Source organism: Sphaeramia orbicularis, chromosome 21 (assembly GCF_902148855.1).
Source record: "Sphaeramia orbicularis chromosome 21, fSphaOr1.1, whole genome shotgun sequence".
Lineage (NCBI taxonomy): Eukaryota > Metazoa > Chordata > Actinopteri > Kurtiformes > Apogonidae > Sphaeramia > Sphaeramia orbicularis.
In genome coordinates this window covers 40479453-40503542 of record NC_043977.1, presented here as the reverse complement: position 1 = coordinate 40503542, position 24090 = coordinate 40479453, and the positions used below count along the sequence as shown (strand labels likewise).

General features: G+C 37.9%; 1 protein-coding gene across 4 annotated transcripts in view; it reads right to left on the bottom strand.

Annotated features, from left to right (window-relative positions):
• The window catches only part of mphosph8 (M-phase phosphoprotein 8), a 34434-nt gene that overhangs the window by 8808 nt on the left and 1536 nt on the right, over positions 1 to 24090 (bottom strand). The window contains exons 2-12 of one of the 4 annotated variants that reach the window (XM_030124495.1): positions 22256 to 22417; positions 19310 to 20341; positions 18837 to 18933; positions 18300 to 18563; positions 17185 to 17307; positions 15517 to 15605; positions 4113 to 4253; positions 2778 to 2864; positions 2521 to 2674; positions 1255 to 1258; positions 853 to 1004 (exon numbers count right to left, since the gene is read on the bottom strand). In XM_030124495.1, the coding sequence (XP_029980355.1) occupies positions 853 to 1004; positions 1255 to 1258; positions 2521 to 2674; positions 2778 to 2864; positions 4113 to 4253; positions 15517 to 15605; positions 17185 to 17307; positions 18300 to 18563; positions 18837 to 18933; positions 19310 to 20341; positions 22256 to 22417 (2305 nt within the window). Of the gene's footprint in view, positions 1 to 852; positions 1005 to 1254; positions 1259 to 2516; positions 2675 to 2777; positions 2865 to 4112; positions 4254 to 6429; positions 10450 to 10830; positions 13157 to 13959; positions 14031 to 14521; positions 15496 to 15516; positions 15606 to 17184; positions 17308 to 18299; positions 18564 to 18836; positions 18934 to 19309; positions 20342 to 22255; positions 22418 to 24090 lie in introns of those variants that run through there. The other 3 variants (XM_030124494.1, XM_030124491.1, XM_030124492.1) reach the window with 3 other exon arrangements.

The window sequence follows — 24090 nt, the reverse complement described above, 5'->3', positions numbered from 1 at the left end:
TTCACATCCCTGTCAAATGCAAAGATAAATTATTATGCTAATGAGCTGTTCTGTAAGAAAATGTAATAAAAACCTAACTTTTACAAAAACCCATTGTTTTACTCAAAATCTACAACACATCCCTTCAGGAAGACTCACTCAAATATCAGCTTCCAAATGTGGATTTAGTCTATTTTGTATTAGTGCAGGAAAAAAAAGCTCCACACAAATAATCAGGCATTGTGATCACTTTGCTTTGTGTGTTTGCGTGTTTGTTTGTTTGTTTGTTTGTTAGCAAGATAACTCAAAAAGTTATGGTTGGATTTTCAGGAAATTTTCAGGAAATGTTGATACTGGCACAAGGAACAAATGATTAAATTTTGGTGGTGATCAGGGGGCGGCAGATCTGTCTTGGCGGAGGTCTACGCTCTCCGAGTGCTTTTCTTGTTAATTCTAGTGCTCCAAATGTTACTGTAATTTGTAAGAGTGGAATAGTTGACTTTGAAAGCACCTTTATGGATTTATGTGGTTGGAATTCCACAGTGTTTTATCAAAAACACTCTGTAGCCTGGGCTGCGTAAATATACATGCATTTTAGCTCATTTTACTTATTTTGGAAAATGAGGTTTTAAAATTCTGTTTTGGGGTTTTCATGACTGTGGGAAACCTGGCGTCAGCTTTTTTGGTCGAACTCTCTGTAACTGAGCTCAAACCTTGGATGACTGGTAACAGACTTCTAAAATATCAATACAAGAATCAATGATTTCTAAATCACAGTTCTGTTTTGTAGGGTGACAGGGATAAGTGGTGTTTTTAGAAATGCTACTCACGGAGCATGACCATAAAAGGAGAGTGTGTGTGTGTGTGGTTTACCCTCTGGTTGTGGCTGTGACTTGTAGCCAAACTCCATGGAGAAATCCGGTCCCTCACAAAGCCTGTGGCAGGCCAGAGGGAAGACGGGTTCCAGCAGCACCAGACGGGACTCAAAATACGCCCTGATGGTGTCCTCGGCCACACTGGACAGCCTGACGGGAAGGAGGAGGTTGAATAAATGAGTAAAAAGCATGACAGGATGTTTCAGACACAATGAAAAAACGGTGTTAAATGGTGTCTCTTAAACTTTATATGACAAAATCCTAATGTGGGTCATTTTCAAAGGGTGGGATATTATAAAATCTATATTAGAGCTTCTGTCATGTAAAAACTGATAAAAGTCTAAAATCAAATCTCAAGGAAAATAAAATACTTTCTTTTGTTGACTCTTCTCCAAAACACACATCTCTACAAACAGACCATCTGTTATCCTGGAAACATCACAAAGATTTGTCTGTACAAAGACAAAACAAACACTATTTTCTCCATCGCCTCAGGTCTTTTTAGGGACAGGTCCAAAAATTCATCTTTTGTTTCTTACTTTTGTATTTGTACCATTTAATTGTATTACAATTTTAAATTTATTTCAATTTAAGTTTATTTCTAAATTTATTTAGAAATTAGTTTATTTCAATTTAAGTTTATTTCTAAAGTTGCTCCATCAAAATAAACTCTGCTCAAACTAGTTTTACCATAGCACTGAAATTATCTTTGAACTCAAGCAAACTTGTAATAAAACAGAAATAAACATGTCTGGTCCTTCTTTTCCAACACCAAAACAAGTCTGAATAAAAAATATGGTTGAAACCTTTCAAAAGTAACTGATTTCCTTTGTCAGATGATCCACATGACGACAAATTTTAAAGAGAACATATGCCCAGCCAGCATGTCCATGTGGGCCCCAGAAGCGTTACAACTGGGCTGCATATAAAGGTCTCATGTGGGTTTGTCCGCAGTTTCCATGGTGGCCCCACATGTGTTTACCCATATCAGAATCAGAATCAAAATTAGAATCATAATCTCTTTATTGTCATTGTACCATGTACAGCGAAACTGAGGTAAAGCTCTCCATTTCAGTGCAAGAATTTACAGACAGACAAAAAATATCAGTAAAACAACAACAAATATCAGTAAAAGGCACCGTTATTTACATTAAAAAAATAAAAAGTATTGCAAACTAAGATATTTGTAAAACATAGAATTTAAGTAGTGCAAATAACATGAAAGATAAATATCGTGAGATAAAATAGTGTGAAGAATAAATAATATGCGATATTCAGATCTCTGATTCTGATATGGGCAAACACATGTGGGGCCACCATGGAAACTGCGGACAAACCCACATGGGACCCTTATATGCAGCCCAAATGTAACCCTTCTGGGGCCCACATGGACATGCTGGCTGGGTGAGTCCAATGACAATCACAAAAGACCATAAACTGTGAAACTTCAGCTTCCATTTATGTTTACTGTATTTACTTAATATAAGATACTTGAGATCAAAAATATGAATCTGGTAAATCCTTCATACAGAGCTTATTCTGTTTGTTAATTTTTTAGGTTATGACTGGTTAACACGACCTTCACACACACCTTTTCCCCACTTCCGGTTTACTGGGATCTAATCACCCTGATGTTAAGTGTGCCTGTATTTTTTCACTCACATGCTGATGTGGTCCTTGATGAGGTCAACCACCATCAGGTTGTTGCTGAGTTTGGCAAAGTACATGGCTGTGTTCTTGCTGTGTTTGGACATGATGTTGCAGTCGGCACCGTACTCCAGCAGGAGGCGCACTACGTCCACATTACCCCTCTTACATGCCTAAAGTAAAAGGGAGGAGACAGTGACCACAGCCTGCCTCTCATGCATAGTACATACCCTCACAGCGCAGCATAAGGAGACTGAGTATGAAATGTGGCATTACCTTCATCAGAGCTGTTTCCCCGCCTACTGTTTGAGCATTAACGTAGGACCCCGCCTCCAGCAGGATAGCAACCGTTGTCAAGAAGTTCTGATGAACATAGGAAATTCATTAGAAAATGTTAAACACACATTTATACATCAGCCAGTGGGAGTCTCCAAATATCCTGGATGTCACAAAGTAAATCAGCAGACCATTTGTGTCTTTAAGTGATACTAACAGATGAACACTATTTTGTATCAAGTTGCTAAAGGGTTAAAACACAGTAATGTCCTGTCAGAGAGCGAACTTGAATTGATTGCCATTCCAACATTTATTTCAATATAAAGTAGCTCCTTGTTTTGGATAATCCCTTATGGTCCAACTAAAGCAAAAATTAATTTAAAAGTGAAAATGTGGGTCATTTAACAACACTAATCTGTCAAATTGTCTCTAAAATGTCCTGTCAGAGAGATTTCGAATACTATGTTTTGACCCTAAATTACAGTTCTCTTATCTTGTCGCCCCAAAAATGTTAGAAATCATCTACAGTTAATTCAGATTATTGCTTAGGAGAACCAGAAAGTGAGAACACATCACAAGTCAGTACATTGCGTATTGATTTTAACCTTAAACTGAGCAATTCAGTTCTTGCACCTGTATACACATCTGTCACGTTGACAGTGAAAGGACCAGCACGACCCCTGAGGGCCTCAGGCATGAGTCTGTTAGTTGTTCTGAAATGTGAGAGTTAAATCTTTGTTGAGGCAGTTTTTAGGATTTACACTGAGCCATTAGAACAGTCTACTGGAGGACCAGAGACTTGCTGGAAATACAGAAACTGGAAACCTACTCTTCAGCCTTTATCACATGGGTAATAAACTAATTATAGTTCAGGGGCCACATATTTACTCACATATTTACTCTCAAGCATAATAAGTTATAAATAATGACAACTCCAAATTCCAGACTCTAGAAGATCCACTGCAATCTGTCATGCACACGTATAAATGATAAATGAAGGCATAATATTGTTTAAATCCCAGGTTGTTCACAGTTATTCATAGTTTGTAAATGTAAATTTTTCATAATACAATTTTACTTTTCTGCACTAAAACAAAGAGAAGATTTGGACTCGAGCCTTTTTGCTCTGAAAAATCATTCCGTGGGCCAGATTAGAATCTTTGGTGGGTTGGTTTTAGCTCTTAGGCCACACATTTGACACCCCTGCTTTATCACATTTACAGCATAAATTTATTCTACGTTTTGTTTTTCTTCAGTTTTTATTTGAATCTATTATGACATTTATGGCATCATAAATGTGTGATTAACTACCATTTGTGTGACAGACCGGGTTACCTTCTCTGCAGCGTGCATCAGCGCTGTGGTGCCGTTTTTCTGTCGTCCGTTCACTCTCACTCCTTTCTTTATCAGCAACCGAAGAATATCATCCTGTCCCCCCGCTGCTGCCAGCATACTTAAGGACATACCGCTGACATCCTGAGGACAAATAAAACACCCAATGTTACAAAGTGGCTAATGTGAACACAATCCCACTCAACTGTCTGCATTCTAATTAGACTTTGGACTGTACTACACATAGAAATCATACAAGCTCTTCTTTTTTTGCACAATACTTTTTTGGTTTCAGTTGTGCACTATAGAGGACAGAGTGATATATTTAAGCCATCACATCTTGTTTACAGATAACATTTAATGGCCATAGTGCTTCAGCAAATTCTTCTTTTTTTTTTTTTTAACCTATAAAGACCCAGTGCTACTTTTGTAGCACTTCTAAAATTGTTTTTTCCTCTATATTCGACTTTTCTTAAGTGATTTATTACCATTTAGTATAATATTATCCTGTTTTTTCTTTTACAGTGTAAATCATGTATTTTCCTATATAAAATTCAATGATAATGTATATGTTAATAAAAGCTCAGACTAAAGTTGAGAGTTATTATATCAAAACCAGAGAAAACTGAAAAAGTGACGTTTTCAGCAAAGACAATGACTGAATGCAAATACAAGTGTGTCCATCCACTGTCATTGATCCAACTCCATGAGTTTTACTGGTCAGTCATTGTTGTAAAAGATGACTGTGTTTCCACATTCCCTACAGAGTCTCTGAACGTTCCAATGGGTCATATCTGATGACCATGAAAAGATGACAAACTGTATTTTACGAGAATTATTTACCTGTATTGACAGGATTAGTGGATCAACAGGTATTAAACTGTTTAGATCAGTAGATGGTTTTGGTCGACGATGGATGTTTGGGTCTTTATGGGTTAAGCTATAAAAAATGTCTATCTGCACAACACCCACTACAGTCCATCCTGGAAAAGGGACACTTCTCTGTGGCATTCTATCATTCTTCTTCCTCACTGAAGTTTTTCCTGACTTGATCTGAGGGTCACTGGAAGGAGGATGTTGTAGTTTAGACTGTAAAGCCCTATCAGTCAAATCTGTGCTCAATACATAAATAATATTGAAAAGACTTTGTTGTTTAAGGTGACACCTATTGCTCATCTTATTTAAATAACCGATGTGTTGTCAAAGTACCCAAAAAAAGTTACAAATAGACTGTAATCGAGTCCGAGCAGCGTTGGGAACACTAAAGAAATATAATAGGTGACGAGATTATTAGTGACTGTAAAATTGCATTAAGTAATGTAACTATTTCAATTATTTCATCTAAATAATTATGAAATGAAAACAAAGAAATCTGTGAAAAGACAACAGGTGTATAATCAGAATACTAATGAATGTTATTTTTACTGACATAATCAGATGCAAAAACTTTGCAATTATCTATATTTTGATTGAAAACTGTACTTGCATACTTTTCTTCAGTGGTTAACAGATTACAAAAGAATGTTAGTAAGTGCTCCACAACTACACATTTAAAGGTACTTCAGAAAGTATTCACAATTTACAGCTGAAATAATGACAATGTAAAAATAAATTTCCTATCTAAAGTTGTCCCATTAGTTTCTCAGTGGACTATAAAGTATCTTAATCCATACATCAGCTAAACCTGATTATGTACAGGGTCTTGGTGCTGAAGCCTTTCCCAGACTCTGGCCATGAATTAATGCACAACCTATCCATTAAAAGGAAAGGAGAACAATTCACTGAAAGAAAAACCAACCAAGTGTCAAATTGTGTTAATCTACAAGTCTGTGAAATCTACTAGAGGGATGAACACCATTCTAACTGAAGACAATCCCACATTTGGTGTTTTGGACAGAGATGGAGGGCGTTATCACACACACGTGTTCAACTGCGTCGAGATATGGTGAATAGACATAGAATAGAATTGGATTCACTTTCATTTTCATACTCAAACTGAGCCCTGATGTCCTATGGATGGGGGCACTGTCATCCTTGATAATACACCACCTGGATCTGCTTACATTTGCCACCTATCTGTAAATATTCACAAAATGCAGGCAATTTAAAGCAATTAGTAATTAACATAAACATTGCCCTTGGTCTGTGAGAGAAAACTGGAAAAGTTGTGTTAATGAAGTAAGGGAAAACCCTGCATGCTGAATACTTTCCTCACGTTCATAAAGGTAAAAAGGTAAGATGCTTCTTCATGCTTCATAAAAAAAAAAAAAAAAAAAAAAAAGTATATGTATTCAAGAAAAAATATTAACATTGGCTTAATTGTGGAAGAAGTTGCTGGAGCATTTCAGCAGGAATTATAATATATTATACAAACTATTTGCAGAAACTGATAGTTTGATATATGTGATGGACTGATGTATAATACTCAGAACACTTGCTGCATTTTAACTGAATGCACACTTGGTTATAGAGTATATTTGCATGGATCTACAGACCAATACGACACATAACAGATGGTGAATAACAAACATACACAAAATACAAAGACTAATGGCAGGTCAAAAATATTCCCACAATTTCATGAAATCTAAAACAGGTCAACAGAAAACACATGTGCCTGATCCATCCTGAAAAAAACCCCAACCTTAATTATACAATATTACAAAATGTATATATATATTTAAAACTACAAATGGAAATTAAAATCTACCAAACATGCCCTTGGGAGTAGGAAAGATTGAATAAATAAATAAATAAATAAATAAATAAACCCCACAGTGGTGACCCATCACAACAAATTTTAAGCCAAGAAGCATTTTATTGTACAAGCAGACGTTATACGTTCCTTACAATAACTGAGTTCTTTAAAAAAAAACAAAAACTGAAGGCAACATAATTACAACAGTATGATGAGTGACACATGCTTATACAACAGCAATGAAAATGATGCTTACTATACAGGGAAAAATAACTATTCTGCAACAACAAACAGCAAAGGTAGTATATGAACAATCATATAGAATTGATCTGTATACCTTCCACAGATTATTTTCCAAACACAACTGTAGAGTGCGATCTAACAACTGTCTATACTGGTACACAGATATACCCCTTTCACACAGATGTAGCAACCCATCGACTGAGTGAACATGAAAAGCAACTGAAGATAATGGCATTTTCAGGTGCCCATACTTAAAAATGTCATCTTTAAAATATAAAAACCCTTTAGAGAGTTGCCCATCCAGGCTATCAACAGCCTGCTTATTGAAAACCCAACTTGAACAAGTATTCAGTCCTGAACAAAAAGGTAATCAAGAAAAGTGACTAAAATAGCTTAAAAAATGATCTAGAAATTTTCAGGACAATTTTTGTACCATAGTCAGACTGATGGTAATATTGAATATTTGAATTTACACTATCTGCAGAGATAGACGCCCACATTTTCACCAAATGCCTAATGATTTGTTCAATCTAAATATTTATTTATCTATGCCCATCCCTAATTTCTTCAAAAAAAGATATCTGTAATTTTCTTCTTTATAATCCCTGCGATGCTATAACTTTCAAATCGCTTCACTTCTGTAAAAATGAGGAAACGCAAGACTTGTGGACTTAAGTGCTCAGGTGGTTTAACAAGGCAAAATTTAGCAGAGGTCCATACGTAAATTGCTGTGTTAGACCAAATCCAAATGTAATCGGAATTAATTGTTACAAAGCAAATAATTAACATAAGGCGACTTGATCTTGGCAACAGCATAATTATGTCAAAGGACCACCCCCCCCCCAAAAAAAGCGCTTAAAATTGCAAACAATGGACTGTTTGACTCTAAAGTACATCAACATTTATTTAATACAGTAACTTTAGCAAAACTTATGTCCTGTGTGGTGATACAAAAATACAACCACAGCTTTCAGCTGATTGTTAATACATATAAAAAAACCCAAAAACAAAACAAACATATATGACAAAGACAACAGAAAATATAGCTTAATACTTAGGTGAGAGGTATACACATGGAGCTCCTAACCCTCTACCATCAGCAAGGAGGGTGTGCCATTACTGCTGCAGGCTATTAGGGGCCATCTACACTATAGGCTACTGGCTAAAGCAGGAATACAGTACACTAGGGCCAGGCATTTAGAATTGCAATTTGCAAAGCAAATCCAAGCACATCTATTATATTGGAGGGAGTGACTGCACATATTTGCTGGTAGGTTTTCCATTTCTTTTGTGATCATCAAAATTGGTAAGAAAACAAATGCTACCCAAAAACAGTACACACAAAGATATATGTCCTAGTAGGTTTCAAAGTAAACAAGTGTAAAAATCCCTCTGGAAATGTAAAGTCACCAAGCCTTCATTCACTGAGTGCAGGGCGGGACATGCCCTGGTCACGGTAGCTGGAGAGTCCCAAACAATTCAATGATTGCTTTCACCATTTTCACAAATGTGTATAAAATTGTGGAAGCAGGTCTGGGTGCCACAGTGACTGCTTGTCCAAAAAAAAAAAAAAAAAAAAAAAAAAAAAATCAACAAGGTTCACGTTTACAAGATGTTCACAAATCTAAATTAGACCACTTTTGAGAAATAACCTACCGTGATCTGTAAAACTGACAGTGCAATATAACCAACCATATTTGCTGTCTAACCATACTAAACATTAATTTCTGCTTCTTTTGAGCCGAAGCTACAGTACAAACATCCTTAGTCCCATCAGTTTAGCGTATATTTATGCAGCAGCGCACCAACAGCGCGGTCCTTGAATACGATTTCAGTCAGTTTTTCAGTCGTGTAATTTAAAGAATGGCAAGGCAATCCGCACGTTGTCTGCATGGATACTGAAACCAAGGTTCACTAACAGTACATTTTTCAACAGTTGCCGTCTATTGAATTTTGTAAGCCCCATATAATTCAAGGTTAAATCCAAAGGCCTAACACACACACACACACACACTCACACACACATCTAAAATGTCACTGATCACTGTGTTCTTCCGTTCCATTTCCTTTAAAATATCTACAGGGATAGATAAACAGGACCATCCCAATCAGGGTTTGGATTTTGTATCTCTGGTTCTAGTCTTTGTGGTTGTTTGGCGGCCATTGCTGTACCTCTTCTTTTCATTGACTGAATGGAGTTATGCACAAAATATTTGACTTCTCTCCATGTCCTGGTGTTCAAAGCAGGTTCAGCAGCCAAACATGCATCACAATCTTTTTTGCCTGGCACTTTCACCAGTTTACAGAAGTCTCCAAGCTGACGCCTGACTGCCGCTTGTTCCTCCTCACTCCACAACCTCTTGTTTCTCTTCTGAGTTTTGACAGTAGGAGGGACTTGCTTTCCTGTAGTTGACATGGGTGTGCTTCCATGTCCAATGGATATTCTATCGGACGTACTGGGCCCATGGATTGTTGGGACAACCTGTGCTGTTGTGATGGACCTGGGGGGACTTATGGCATAGGGTGGTGCATTTGAATGGTTTAGAGCTGTGAATGAAGAAATGAGAGGTCCATTTCTGTCATTTAGTGATGAGAATGAAGGGACCATCGCTGTGTTCAGTTGTGTAAAAGTAGGAATCATCGAGGTACTGGGAGCATTGAGTGGACTTGGTGAATTGAGTGGAGTAAAAGTAGAAATCAATGATGAACTTGTATCCTGGTGTGAGTAAACTGAAGGGGGAGGCATACTTGTGGCATTCGGTGCATACGAAGGAGACATTGGCAAAATTCGGTTGTTCTCTGATGTGTACGCAGAGTGCAATAATGTATTTGTAGTGTTGTGTGGAGTGTATGTGGGAACTACTTGTGTATCCGTAGCATTCAGTGGTGAAAAAGTAGACATCAACGTTGGACTAGTGTAGACCATATTTGTACTGGCAGTACACAGGGATGCATAGCCTGAAGTCATCTCTTGAGGGAATGGTGGGGATGCTTCTCTTAAGTTGGACGGTGATGTCATTGGCAAACAACAATTTGCAGTTTCTGTCAGGTCATCTGGATGCACTGTTGTCATAGTACAGGCAATGTTTACGTCTTCCAAATCCTTCTTTGTGTTTTGGGCTTCAGCTTTTTGACTCTTTGGATTCACAACATTTGCATTTCCTTCAGGTTTCACTTGGTTGTATCTCCTCCTTACTGTCTGTAGTGTATTGTGTACATAATTTTTGACATCTGTCCAAGATCTTCCACCAAGATCTGGTTCTGCAGATATACAGGCATTGCACTCTTTTTTCCCTGGAACTTTCATCCTTGTAATAAATTCTCCTAAAAATCGCTTCACTGCTGCCTGCTCCTTCTCACTCCAAGGTCTTCTCTTTATAGCAGCTTTTGATACAGTTCCTAAAAAAAGAAGAATGTGGAAAATCATTCTCAATTAAGTTAGAGAACTTAACAGAAACAAAACAACAGAAGTATCTCAACTTAAAGTAACAGAACTGAACTGGAGTATTTTCTGACTGGTATTTTTAAACAATAATCAACCTTGAGTTTAGGTTAACATACATGAAATCTCCCAAGAGGCTTCAGAATAATGAAAACTTCAGTTTGATGGCAACAAAGCTTTAAATTACTAAAGACTGTGATAACTAAATGTGATACTTCATCATTTGTGTGTTTACCCAATATCAAAATATAAAACATTGGCACTTAAAATGAAATAAAGAACATGTAAAAAAAAAAAAAAAAAAAAAAAAAGAGATCCATTAAGTAAAAGGTCCTCACCTTCTTTTGCTGTGCCTGGTACACTTGATGGTAGTGTTCGGTCCATCTTGAGCAGTTGTTTACTCACTTCCTCCAGCTGTGATGCATCTTTGGAGAGATTGTAAACCTCCTGGCTTGTCCTTCCCACTAGCTTGGCTACTTGATCCAGTTCAGATTCACAAAGGCTCATAAGCTGCCAGCAACTGGCAATTTGCTCTCTTAATGATGAGGACAGAAGTGCCTCTGGGTTTTTAACCCCACATTCCATTGCAGCCCTTCTAAAACAGTCCAATCCTCTGATGAAGGATGGGCCTTCAGTCCGTGCAAACAGGTAAGGATTATTTTTTGATACACCTGCTTGCTCACGATTTTCAAAAAGCAAGTCAATTGACAAAACCATTCTTTCCGTGAGCAGAACTAGCATGTTCCTTCCATACTGACCTTCCAGTTCCAACCTGGTGAAACCATCACCAAGCTCCAACTCCAACTTTGTGCTTTTCCTTATTTGATCTGCAGAGGGTGCAAAAGTTCCTCTGTTTTTTCTGTTAGAGTAAGTTTGCAAGAGCATTCTGCCAATATTTCCTACACGCCCTCTGTTGAAAAGGCACACATCTGCCAGAGTAGCTTCACTGAGTTTTTTCCATGTAGACAAACTGGGACTTTCCTTCAGTTCTTTCCTTGCTTCATCTTCTTCCCCTGTAATAAACTGGTGGAGTTTCATTAAATCTTCAGTCACAGTTGATTTGTCTACTTCCACTTTCTTGACCTCTTGCTTTATAGATAATGCAAGAGCTTTTCGAGAAAAACACTCATTCCATTTTGTATCCAGAAGCTGTATGAACTTTTTCACCTCACTTTCAGTTTCACTGTCCTCTGTCATGCGACTCTCCCCAAAAGCTATTTCAGCAGCCCTTTTCAAGGAGTAACCTATCTTTGAGACAAGAGAAACTGTTTTAAACTTGCTGGAAGCAGGATCAAAACCACTAGCTCTTTTGGCCCCTTCAACAGCTAATTCAAATCTGGAAGGTATACATACTTCATGCAGATACTGCACAGTGTTGTCAAGTTCATTCACAGCGAGTATAAATCTACCCAGTTCCCTCATTTTTTGTGCAATATATGCAAACTGAGACTTGTCATGATCGTACTTAATGGCCAACGCGTTGCCGTATTTGCAAATAAGTGGGTCATTTCTGATATGCCTCGAGATATCATCTTGATGCATGATGTGAATGATTTCCTCGCATCCTCCAGTTAAAAATTCTGACATTGGCAGTAGTCGAGAAGATGCACTGTGGACTCTGCCTTTTTTAGTCCTTTCAGAGGACTTTTGGTCTCCTTTTCTGGCCTTACATGATCGCTCGTGCCTCCATAAATCAGTTTTACGGTAAAAAGCAAAGCAGTACTGGCAGGGCAGAAAGTCACGGACAGATATGCTGGAGTTTTTTACCTGTTTTTTGGTAACAATTTCCCCCTCTCCACTTTTGAGAACTTTGCAATTATGTTCATAATCACCTTTATTGCGGATTTGGTCAAGTAAAGTTTGTCTGATTTTGGAACCTTTTGGGAAGTGAATTGCATGGGCAACATCCGTCTCCTCTGAATGTCTCCTTTCCAAATGCTTTGTAAGTTGGGTAAAAGCCACTTTGCAATATAAACAAAAGTGCTTTTTGCATGACTCTTTTTTCTCTTCATCTGTTGTGCTTTGTGGCATTTCAAATATTTTCTTAGAGGTCCTTACACTTGTCCGTTTTGGCTGTATTCTCTCAACAGCTTTCCTGCGGCATGGTTGTCCTTTACCCACCTCCTTTGAGTCAGAGTCAGATTGATCTTGTTCTGAACTATCTGAGTGACCTGCCACAAGATCCTCAGCATCATCACTTGAATCATTTTCTATCTCAGGGAAACTTTGTTCAGTGTTTGTGTTCCTTTTTATCGTTCCTTCTGTATTTGTTGTTGGTTCGGATTCATCAAAGTTCACACTCACTGTACTTGTTAAACCAACTTTTGTGTCATCTGACAATTTGTCATCTGCTTGTTCTCCTTCGTCCTTCTTCAGAATTCCCTGCTTAGTAGATGAATCACAGGGAGTGTTTTTAGACTCAACTATATCCATCTTGTCTTTTTGGATCTGTTCATGTTCCCCCACTTGTCCAGTGTTTGACCCAGTGGGACCCTCTGGCATTCTCACACCATCTTGTGTGATATTCTCTTTTACCATTGGAGAACCTGGTTCACTTCTTGCATTGTCAAGGTTAGAAGTCAACCTAAGAGCATCACTCGAACTTCTCTCTTCAACCCCGCTTCTCTCTCCTTCAAATGACCTCTTCTCACCAATAGTATACGCCTGTAAAAAAACAAGTATATGTAAGACTCAATGCCAAATCAGATCCCACGAATAATTTGAATGAGTACACTTAGAAACCCATTAGACTACAAATGGGGGAAATAAATACATGCTAAAATTTAGTTTGTAGTTGGGTTGTCCAATGGGGGTAATATGCAATGTCTTGTTTGTACTGACTTTTCAAAATCATTTGCACATTTTTCAAATGTTGTATTACACAACAGCACCTTGGCAATGCCCCACCAAAATCCAAGCTCATTCAAACAGTCAATATGATGGCCACACATCATTTTCAGGCCAACATCTGAGTAAAAACCCTGACACTTCATGTCTCCAGTACAAAAACCACATGTGACCCATTCAAGTACATTTAATGGCTTTATTGGATCAAGCAGTGACTACAACCTTTTGACATTGTAAATGTCTAACCAAGAATATGTAGTCATGGGTGTTGGATGAAATGCTTCATGGAGAGAACAAAACATACACTGACACTAGACCTAAGTTTGTGATGTCATAAAAAATAATTGCTGTCAGATATTTGTTATATACATTAAGATTCTGACCTAACATTGGAGTATTTTTACAGTAATACTTGTTTACCTGGTGATTTAGCACAAGAGATCCAGAACCAGGCCATGTACAAATGTAATTTTTATCCATTTACATGATGACAAAAGTAAGCTGACTACACATCATCTAAGCTTTTAAGGTGGTATGATGTGATAAAAAAAAGACCTTGAATACATGGCAGTGGTGCTGCGCATGTACTGATGATGAGGATGTTCTAAAAGTATATGTACCTGCTTCAAAGAGTTCTTCATCTTGTCCAAGTTCTTCATATGTTCAGTGTCTTTCTTCATTGACTTGTTCACTAGAAAAAAAAGAGATGATGTCATAGGATCCAACTTGCACACATAAAGCATATTATGGTAAATATTCAATAAAAACCAAGTTACACATGTGTAATAACACAAATTTAACACAAATTAAAGAGCCATTTAAAACAATGGATCAAAGAAAATGGTGGTGTATTTGGCCCTACAACAGCACTAAATTGACAGAAATGCCAACACCATTTTTCTAGACAGCTGCTAAGAGTAAGCGTGATTGGCATATCACCTCACATTTGTACTCAAAACTTCAGTAGTTGATTTATAGTGGATTAACAGATTTAATCAAACAGTCGGCAAAATGGCTCTTTAATTTAAAACATGCATTTTATTCTACACTGCAGCTTCTGCTAGATCAGTAAGTACATCTTAAGATTATTACTCTAAAATGTCTACAACAATTCAAACTATTAAGAGTATTTATTTACTTATTTTACACAATTAAAAAAAAAACATTAAGCCACATTCTTACCTGGATTTGTTGGCAAAAAAGCTGCTTTTGAAAAGTGTCTTGAGATGATGATTTGTACATCGGAAACAGCGAAGTCCATGGATGGAGATCTTAAAAAATAATTTCCTTTGTGCTAAATTCTGAAGAAGAACGTCATTTTATAAGCAACTATAATCGTCCTGAAGTAGTTATATTTTTGGATCCCGGAGTGTCATGGTTGCAAAATCACAGACCCAAAATAAGCCATTTACCAAATGTCTGTAGCAACCATTTCCTGCTCTTGCTGGTAGTGATATGTAACTTTTCTTGTCTGGTGGTTTTCACAGACATCCCCACAAGTTTTCTCATGTCAAAATTTGGTCTAGTAAAATAAATAATGGTTTCTGTGATTACAAAAGCTTGAAAAAACAAAACAAAAAACCCCACCTCCGTGACAATGGTTTATACATGACAATGTTTAGAAGTGTTATTTGGTTAACCACATTGTTGAAATGAATTAAAAGTTTAACATCGACAAAGCACTCTACACAGGACTTTGCAAATGCAGCACCACTTGCATAAGATGAATGCCTGCAAAACACTTGCAAAAATGTTGCTTTGCCTTTCGCAAAATATCATAAAAATATGTATTATATACTAGAAGTTTGATTCTGGCGCAAAATCTATTCATACATTTTTTGTGATGACGATGTGGGTACCCAAGTATTATAACCCTTATTAGAGCTCTTTTTGACAACCACAAAACCATGATAAAGAGTCACCCATACAAGTCACATTTTTGAAAACCATATTGTATAATCACTCCCCTGCATACACACCGGGGGCAACCAAGGTGCAAGCTGTACAATGTATAAAATGTGCTTTTGTTTTGAAACTGATGGCTCAATCAGCCTCAAGGTAAATGCCAAGGATAAAGAGACAAATATGAAGTCAGAAAATGGAAATAACAGTTTATGGTTGGATTGATTTAAAGACACGCATCAGCACAGAGCATTCAAATAAGGATTAAGACCTACCTCTTGGTCCAGGTTGTAGTCCTCTTTAGAATTAAGTGCCAATTTTACAGCCATGTAATCGCCACTCTTCACAGCGTCCCGCAACTCACCTGACAGGAACAGGGAAGGCATTAGTCACTGGAAAACAAACAATGAGCCCTCACCTCTGTATTAATTATTTGGTTATCCTATGGTATTATTTTGAATATGCTTTTACATTACGGTTGTAATGATGTCATGGTGTTACGATTAATCGCGATTTTAAATGTCACGGTTAATTAAGCATCAAGACTGCCAAAAACCTGCTCATAAAGAACAGTAGATTAAGAGTGGAACCAAAGACACGCTTCAGGCACGGAACAAAAGCAGTGTTACACAAGCACTGCATTCAACATTTCATGAGTGAAAATGACAGAAGGAACTAGCTGACTGTCTGTCGCAGAGGGCGGACGTATTTCTGAATTATCTTGACCGTAAATATATTTTCAATGCGGACTCACTTTCGTTTCCATAGAGTTTGCATTCGCTACCATCGTCTACGCAGCTTCAGGCTACCATTGTGCAACCCATTCACAACACACTGGCTGCATAGCTTTAGTAGAGTAAGGCCATTCTTCTCCAGTATTTCAGACTGTCATACAAGCTTCAGGAGGGTTAACTTGTGAATTGATGGAGTAAACACGCTCTGTTTGATCACAAGGCAAACTGCATAAAATAGTCTGATGCGCCTGTAGAGTGGGTCCGGTTCTGAGGGTGGGGCAAGATAACAATGTTTCAGGAGGTAGGGAAAAGGTAAATGAGCTTCACAACAGCGGGAGACATAGAGGAATTATGCCGCGTTTCCACTATGTGGAACCGGCTCGACTTGACTCGGGTACCAGGTCCTATTCCTGGAGACTGTTTCCATTACCGGATACTACCGACTTTACATTACCTGGACATCATAGCAATGCGGCGCGTTACTTCCATGTCATCTGCTCAGAGAGTCGCTGATAAACTCGCTTGTTGTGTGTTGTCTCGTCAAGCTCATGCTGAATTTTTACGTCGGCCACCAAAGACTGAATCTCCTGACTGAATGGTGTAGTTTTGGGCTGTTATCATGTGGATTAACCTACCGCTATATTTACTGTCAACTTCCGCATCTGTTTTTTGTAAAACGGCGGGTCACAGAGACAACTGTCTGACCAATTAGTGGTCTGCAGTGTTTACACGTCACGTTTTAGTATCTGTTCCCCAGTCTTGGAACCTCGGTGGAGGTGATACCAAAAAACTAGTACCGGGTACCAGATTCCAGGTCCTTTTTCGTAATGGAAATGCAAAAAGGCCGAGTCGAGCTGAACCGGTACCACGTAGTGGAAACGCAGCATTAGTAATGCGTGTTAAGTTTCACTTTGCAAAGGGACGTACGTATGGTCTGCGCGTGACTTACACGTGGCATGGACTGCACCCCCATGTATAAACCACTCTGCAAAATAATCTGAGTAATCATGAAACCGTGATTATTTCTCTGGCGATAAGTGTAGCACCAAAATCTCTAATCGTTACATCTCTATTTTACATATTAAAATATTTTTGAGGAGTGAACTGTTGGTCTCATTGGAGGTCTATAGGCTACTCGCTGAAAGCCCATCTCATTTTAAAAAGTAGCAGCTATGGTAAACTGGTTATATTGGAAATTGAAATACTTACTGGGTGAAAGTGGAGGACCTGACAAGATCTCATCCTCTCCATTCAAATGTTTCTGAAAGTCATCTAGAGTCATCCAGTCCAGGTTGAGATCCATTCCTAAACTCAGTGTGGCCTGGCCTTTATCTGTACAACACACAATTGACAAAAAAAGGTGTCAGACTTAACCCTGGGGAGTGCCTGTATACTTCTGTCAGTCAGTGCTTGTAATCAATTGGAAGTGAAATAACAGTACCACGTTATTGCTATGTTAAACTTGGTCAAAAAGGAATAAAAGGAACACCTTAACTAAGGGCTAGGTACTGACCTTCGGTACTTTTATGGTATGAATTGAATTCCTTATATACTATCTAGTGATGGGTAAAAAGCAGAAGTTAAATTTCAGTGCGGTGTGCATGTACTGTATACTGACAATAAAGGATCTTAATCTTAAAAAAAAAAAAAGATCGTGATGAAGTAAAAAACAACAAAAAAACTCTTTGGCACTAAATTTCAATAGCTCAGGAGAAAATCTAATTAATGTTAGTGTATGCAGCATACAGATACTGCTTTTTAAAAAAATATTATTCATCATTTTAAGTTAACAGACATCTTCAAATTGGGGTAAATAGGTTTTGGCAATGTTAATGCTGATTTTAGCTATAAAATGCCAAATAACGAAAACATAAACCTACAGTTGAAACAAACAACTTAAAGGAAACTGCCTTGCAGGAAAAAAAGTATAGTTTTAGTGACATAAAATTCTTTGGATATATAAAAATGGTGATAAGCTGAAAAATAAAGATTTCACTTGTTTTGCTATAGCAATATTTCACCATAAAACCCCTGTTGATAAATGAATGGTCTCTGTTTACTAAAATACCAGAGGCATTTACTTATTAACAATTACAGGAAGCATCAACAATGCAATGTAGTTACACAAAGTGGGCAAACAGTGCAGATCAACATGAGATTTTGCACTAAATATGATTGAGTGCACTTACTAAACAGAGGGAATCCGAAATACAGGCCTACCATCTTCAAATAAAGGCATGTTACCTTCAGCAGTTGTAGTAAATAAAGTTCCTTGTCACTATCTGAACAAATACTTAATGCTCTTTGTTCAGTCTGAAACATACCAGATTTGTCAGCAGCCTCCAGTGGCTCTGTGATGTCCTGATTGTCTTCACAGGCCATATACAGTCTGGGTTCACTGTCCTCTCTCCTCCTTGTCCTGTTGTCTGTTGAAGTTCTTCTCTCCCAGCTGGGTCGCTGCGTCTCCTCCGTCCTCTCCTTTCGCTCCCGTGAATCCTCTCGAGGCTTGGGTGTGGATTCTTCTCCTTCCTTCTCGTCACTGTCGAGACTAAATCCATAACTCTGGCCCGTTCTGGAGACTGTAGGAGCTGAAAAGTGCATTGAAAACCTCTGTTAAGAGTGTGTGTAACTGCATGATGATCAAACAAACCAACCAACCAACCAAAAGCATAACTGCCCTGTCTTCATGGCTGCCATTCTAAAGTGTTACCTCCCAAATACAAATCCTGATTAGTTTGTTAGCTGTGAAGTTGGACAGACACTGGTATGCTCAACTTAAGCAAAACACAATAACTACAAGATGTGTTTTTTTTTTTTACTTTAATACAATACATTTTTCTATTTAGTTGTATGATCCATACCATCTGATTGCTTGGTCTTCTCTGTCTTTTCAGGTTCTGGTTTCTGAACCGGAGATTCTTTGGTCGGCTTGGGGATCTTATCAGTCTTTCCCGTCATCTAAGATAAAGGAAAAAAAAAAATTGTTAGTGATTAAGTGAGCAGTAGGGTTTTTTTTAGCATTAATGCAAAAAAAAAAAAAAAAAAAAAAAAAAAAAAAAAAAAATCCATTCTGCTTCGAGGTGTATTTTTTGCAAGAAAAATTATGTAATTCGGATAAAAAGCATTATTATTTGCTCAATAATCACACACACACACACACACACACACAATTATAATATTTCAGAGGACAAATTCATTACATGATGTTATGGTTAAATGGTATCACTCTATCGTACACCTGAGAGTAAAATAGTTTTGATGAACCACAACAACTGCAAAGCATTTGACTTAAATAATCCTTGTTTGCATATCTGTTTATAGAGCACTGGTCTACCTTTGCGGGTTTACCGCTGCTCTTCTCTGGAGCGGCTTGATGAAGCGGCTGTCTGCGGGGGGCGCGGTCCTTGGCCTCACAGTTCAACAGGAACTTCTCAAACAGGTTAGTGGAGCCTGTGTCCTTCTGTGCCAGCACGTCCTCTTTCACCACCTCGTCCTCTTTCCCCTTGGTGCTGCAGGCTGCTGTCACGGAGGATGAGGATGATGACGAGGATGTGGAGGAAGATGGGACTTTGGGTGGTGCTGAGGCACTCTCCTGCCCTTTGCTCTTGGCTTTCTTGTGCAGGGTGGAGCTGTCACTAGAGTCTGATGAGTGTGGAGCAGGGTCCTCTTTGGCCTTAGAGGTGAGGTTCTTTAGTTTCTGAAGGCTGCTCTCTTTCTGTGCGGCATCAGGCTTTTTGATCTTCCTGTCTTGGATGAGGTCCCTAAAGCCCTGAAGTTTAACTTCCCACTTGCCCTTTTTCTGTTTGAACTTGTCATCCAAACGTAGCTTTTCTAAAGACTTTGGCGCAGTCTCTGTTGATGTAGTGTCATCGAATTGGGACTCTGATGGGTCTTCACTTATGTCGTCCTCGATCGGGGCAGTAGCCTCATCTTCAGAAGTATCAATCTTTCGCTCCTTCTTTCCCTTCTTTTTCTTCCCCTCTTCTGCCTTGTCTTTCTTGTGCTTTCCTCCTTCTTTTCCCTTTTCCTTCTTGTGTTTTTTGGGGAGAACTGGCTCATCATCCTCTTCTTCAGACTCAACCACTCGCTTTTTTGATTCAGTCTTTTTCTCCTTAGGTGGAGAGGGTGGAGTCACCGGCCTCTCTTCTTCTTCTTCTTCTTCATCTGTCTCTGGTGCTGGCAGAGGCCTGAGCTCCTCTTTACGCTTTTCTTTCTTCTTCTTCTTTTTCTCCTTTGGGGGAGACTCTTCTTCGTCCTGGATCTTTTTCTTTTTCTTCTTCTTTATGGGAGGTTCAGTTGGACGGTCTTTATCACTGTCACTCTCCGAGTCAGCATCAAAGACGTCGCTCTTTGTAGGCAGCGGTTTCTAAAAGAGGTGGAAAAATAGAGAACAAATCTATTAATTAAAATATTTATTGTGATAAGTGAAGCAGGCTTTTCGGTTTATGAGAAGACTACAAGCTAAACCCTTTGAAATACTAGCCCCCCCCCCCCCCACACACACACACACACACACACACTTGTTTTTAAAAATAAACAAAAAAAAACCCTAATTCCTCTGTCTACAAAACAAACTACAGTTTTTGAAAAATAAATAAAAACAATAAAAGCAAGCAAAATTTGAAAAAAGAAGGGCAAGCCACCCATTCAGTTTCAGATGGAATAATTTTATGACCAAGTGTCTTCTTGTATCGAGTTGGACTTGCTGACCAACAGTCCTTGTTGTTTTGCAGAGCAAGCATTGTGACATTCATGACATATCCTTCCCTAACCATCATTGAGGCCTGTGTATTTAGTTTGTCAGCACTAAATGTGGTCATTTAGTCCACTAAAACTTTCAGCAGTTTGTAAATATATTTTTCTGCCAAACCAGAAAAAAAAATAACAGAGACTTTAAACATGTTCTGATCGCGAAACTTTTAGACATACTTGCTCTTAAACTACCATGAATCCACCACAGGGCATGCAGAGAACTCATGGAGGAAAACATTTTGTTAATTCTAATATACAGCAGAAAAGTGACAGCACTATTCTAAACACAGGGGACACAACAGTACATGTAAGGCAACAACTGTGACTTAGGTGTACTGTTACAACCTTAAAGGTCAAGGATTTAACATTCCTTGCTTGCACTCGTAAACAAAACTGTTAAAACTTGGCCCGTCCTCTCCATTTAGTGAAAGAGAGTGAAAAGTGTTGGTTGAGCAATAGACTGAATGGGGAGAGGGAGTGGAATAGCAAGAACAGGCATGACATAAAAAGATAAAGTATTTCCTGATTCGGTCACAGCAGTTAATATCTTAAAACATAAATAGGCACTATAGAGTCTGGCTTTACATATAGGGTCACAGAACACAGTCCAGAAGTGGCTCCATAGCAGGAAAGACACATACAGACATGAGATGCACTTTCCACTGAAGCTAGCAGACAGACACATCAAATTAATGTTACTGTCATTTGGTGACATCAAATGTGCAAAGCAGGGATCACAATTACCTGACTGCTGCTCCCGCTTTTCACTCTCATACTGTTTTTCCCTCTCTGTGACTAGAATGATAGCTGTGCATCATCCTCCCTTTGTTGTAATTATTCTCATATGATTTAAAGCAAGAGTGAAGCAGAGCCCTATACATTTTGCATAGTAAACATACAGAACCAGCAGGAAACTCATCAGCTTTCAGAACCTATGCCAATAATTTTATATTATTACTAAATAGATTATAACAAAAGAAGGGGTACTTACAGGTACATTTAATGTCTAGGATGCTGAACTTTAGCACTGATGTGTCATTTTCTCTGCATCTTAGAGTCAGAACCATGAAGGTGTACATGAAGGTTATAATTACCTCCTGATAATTTTCTTAGGTGCATGTCATAATTTCTGGCTTAATAAAAATTTTCCACACCTCTTTTTACAGGAAGTGTATATTACAAATACTCAATGAAATAGATGATTCTGAGCCTTTATGAACAAGTGGAGAAATGAATAAAATACAGGAAGAGATGGGACAGACATCCACAGGACAGACAGTGAACAGTATTTTCCCCCTTCTTTCATTTGCCTTAGAAATCAATGTTGAGCAATAAAGTATACCATTTTTAACTTGTATACTTAGCCAATAAGTAGACTAGCTGAATACTTAGTTATTTATCTATTTAGATCACATGTAGACTGATGTCTGAAAATAGTATTTATTTTTGTTGGCTGATTTAACCTACAACAGTATTGTTTTAATAAATGCAGTTTGTGTGAGATTCAGCAATCCTGACAGTGACTTACCACACTCTTCTTGGCCTCTGCTTCCTTCTTGGCCTTGGCATCAGCAAGAGACTTCTTAAATGCGAGGAGGACCTCTCGACAGTCCTCCAGATGGGCCTCCGGCTCCCAGGTGTCATCATCAGAGCAGTAATTCTTCCAGCGGACCCTGTAGAGCACTTCACCCTGAAAGCAGAAAGACAATATAAAGCTCAAGCATCACCTAGACACTCAACTAGTATTATTCACCTTTTGGAGGCTGACGTTTGCATTTACATTTACATTCACATTCTCAGACTGATAGTTGGGGAAAAAAAAGAGACCTCATATGGTGATGTAGTAGTGATATAGTAAGATTGATATGTAGCAGTAAAACAATTACATTTCATTAAATTGATCATCTTATTTAATTAATCTTTTTCTCAGTATATTTTTCCTCAGTTGTCATATCTTATTAGTCGTAAAAAACAATTTGATCCTCTATGAGAATAGCAGAATTTATCTGACTTAAGAGCCGTTTATTCCTGTTGCCTTAATTCTCTTCAAACTCTAACTCTTAAGATATGAATTAGCTAGATAATATATTAAATAAGATTTACAGTATTGATTTAATGCAAACAAAAAGTTAAGAATACAAAACTTCAACATTTTTTACTGGGACACGGACAATGTTACTAGGCTTAGAGGTCACTTAACAATTTCTCACCAGTTTATTTCATATGATATGAACATACATTATCTGGACTGTTTTTAAAGAAACAGTTTTATTGCATGACCATTTGACTTCAGAAATATTTTATTAAGCAATTCAGCTTCTCAGTAAAATGGTAAATCATCAGTACAGTCTGAGATTTCGTTTGAGAGGACACAACATTACAGTTTTCGTAAGCTGCTCTTTGACCCTTGGAAGTTGCAACAACAATTTTTCTTTTCTAATTCTTGACTTATTACACAGTAAACACCCTTGAAATCAAGCTACAACAGGGAGGCCTAAACAAGGGAGTCAAAAAGTTCTCAGACGAGCTCTGTGTTACTAGGGATGAAACTTGGATCTACCAAGTTTCATCACCAGTGACCCAGAGAACAAAAATTCAATCAAAAAAGTGGCTTCCAAAAGGAGCAGCTGGACCTATGAAATCCAAGGCAGAGAGGTCAGTTAAATAAATAAAGTTTTTATTACATTTGACTGAGAACTTTGTGACTCTCCCTTGTATATATTTCAAAGTATAGTATTACTTAGGTGCATGTTGTTCTTAGTAAAAGGCTCAGTGTAAAAATCAGCCCAGCACATCCACATAAACATAAAATTGCATCCTAAATTACTATGTGCACTCAGGTGAGGGGCAACTTAATATTAAAGTAAGAAAATCTGTCACTGGCCTGTGACAAAACATGCCAATTTGCAACAAATCATGAGAAGAAAGTAGGTTAAATGTACTTTACTCAAATTCTGTCCTAAATTATGAACTCTGAGGTACTTACTTTCCTTCAATATTTCCATTTACTACAATAAACATGATTCTTTTTGCTTCAGTTTCACTCCATTTGTCTGATAGCTTTAGTTGTAGTTTTACTAATTGCACATCATAAATGTTCATTTCCTCCTTGTGAAAACCATGCATCACAAACTCTGATAAGCTGATGTTTAAGATAAACTTAAAAAGATGTAGTTACAAAGTCTACTACTTAAGCTAAACACACTATTGAAAAAACTTCTTGGACTCACTAGAAAATGCATTGACACAAAGCTGAAAACAAGTGTTTTTCTGAGCTTGTAAAAACTTGATACAAATATATGGAGATCTTACAGAGTACGATGCATTGCTGTAAATTAAACCAACTCAACCTTAAATATGTAA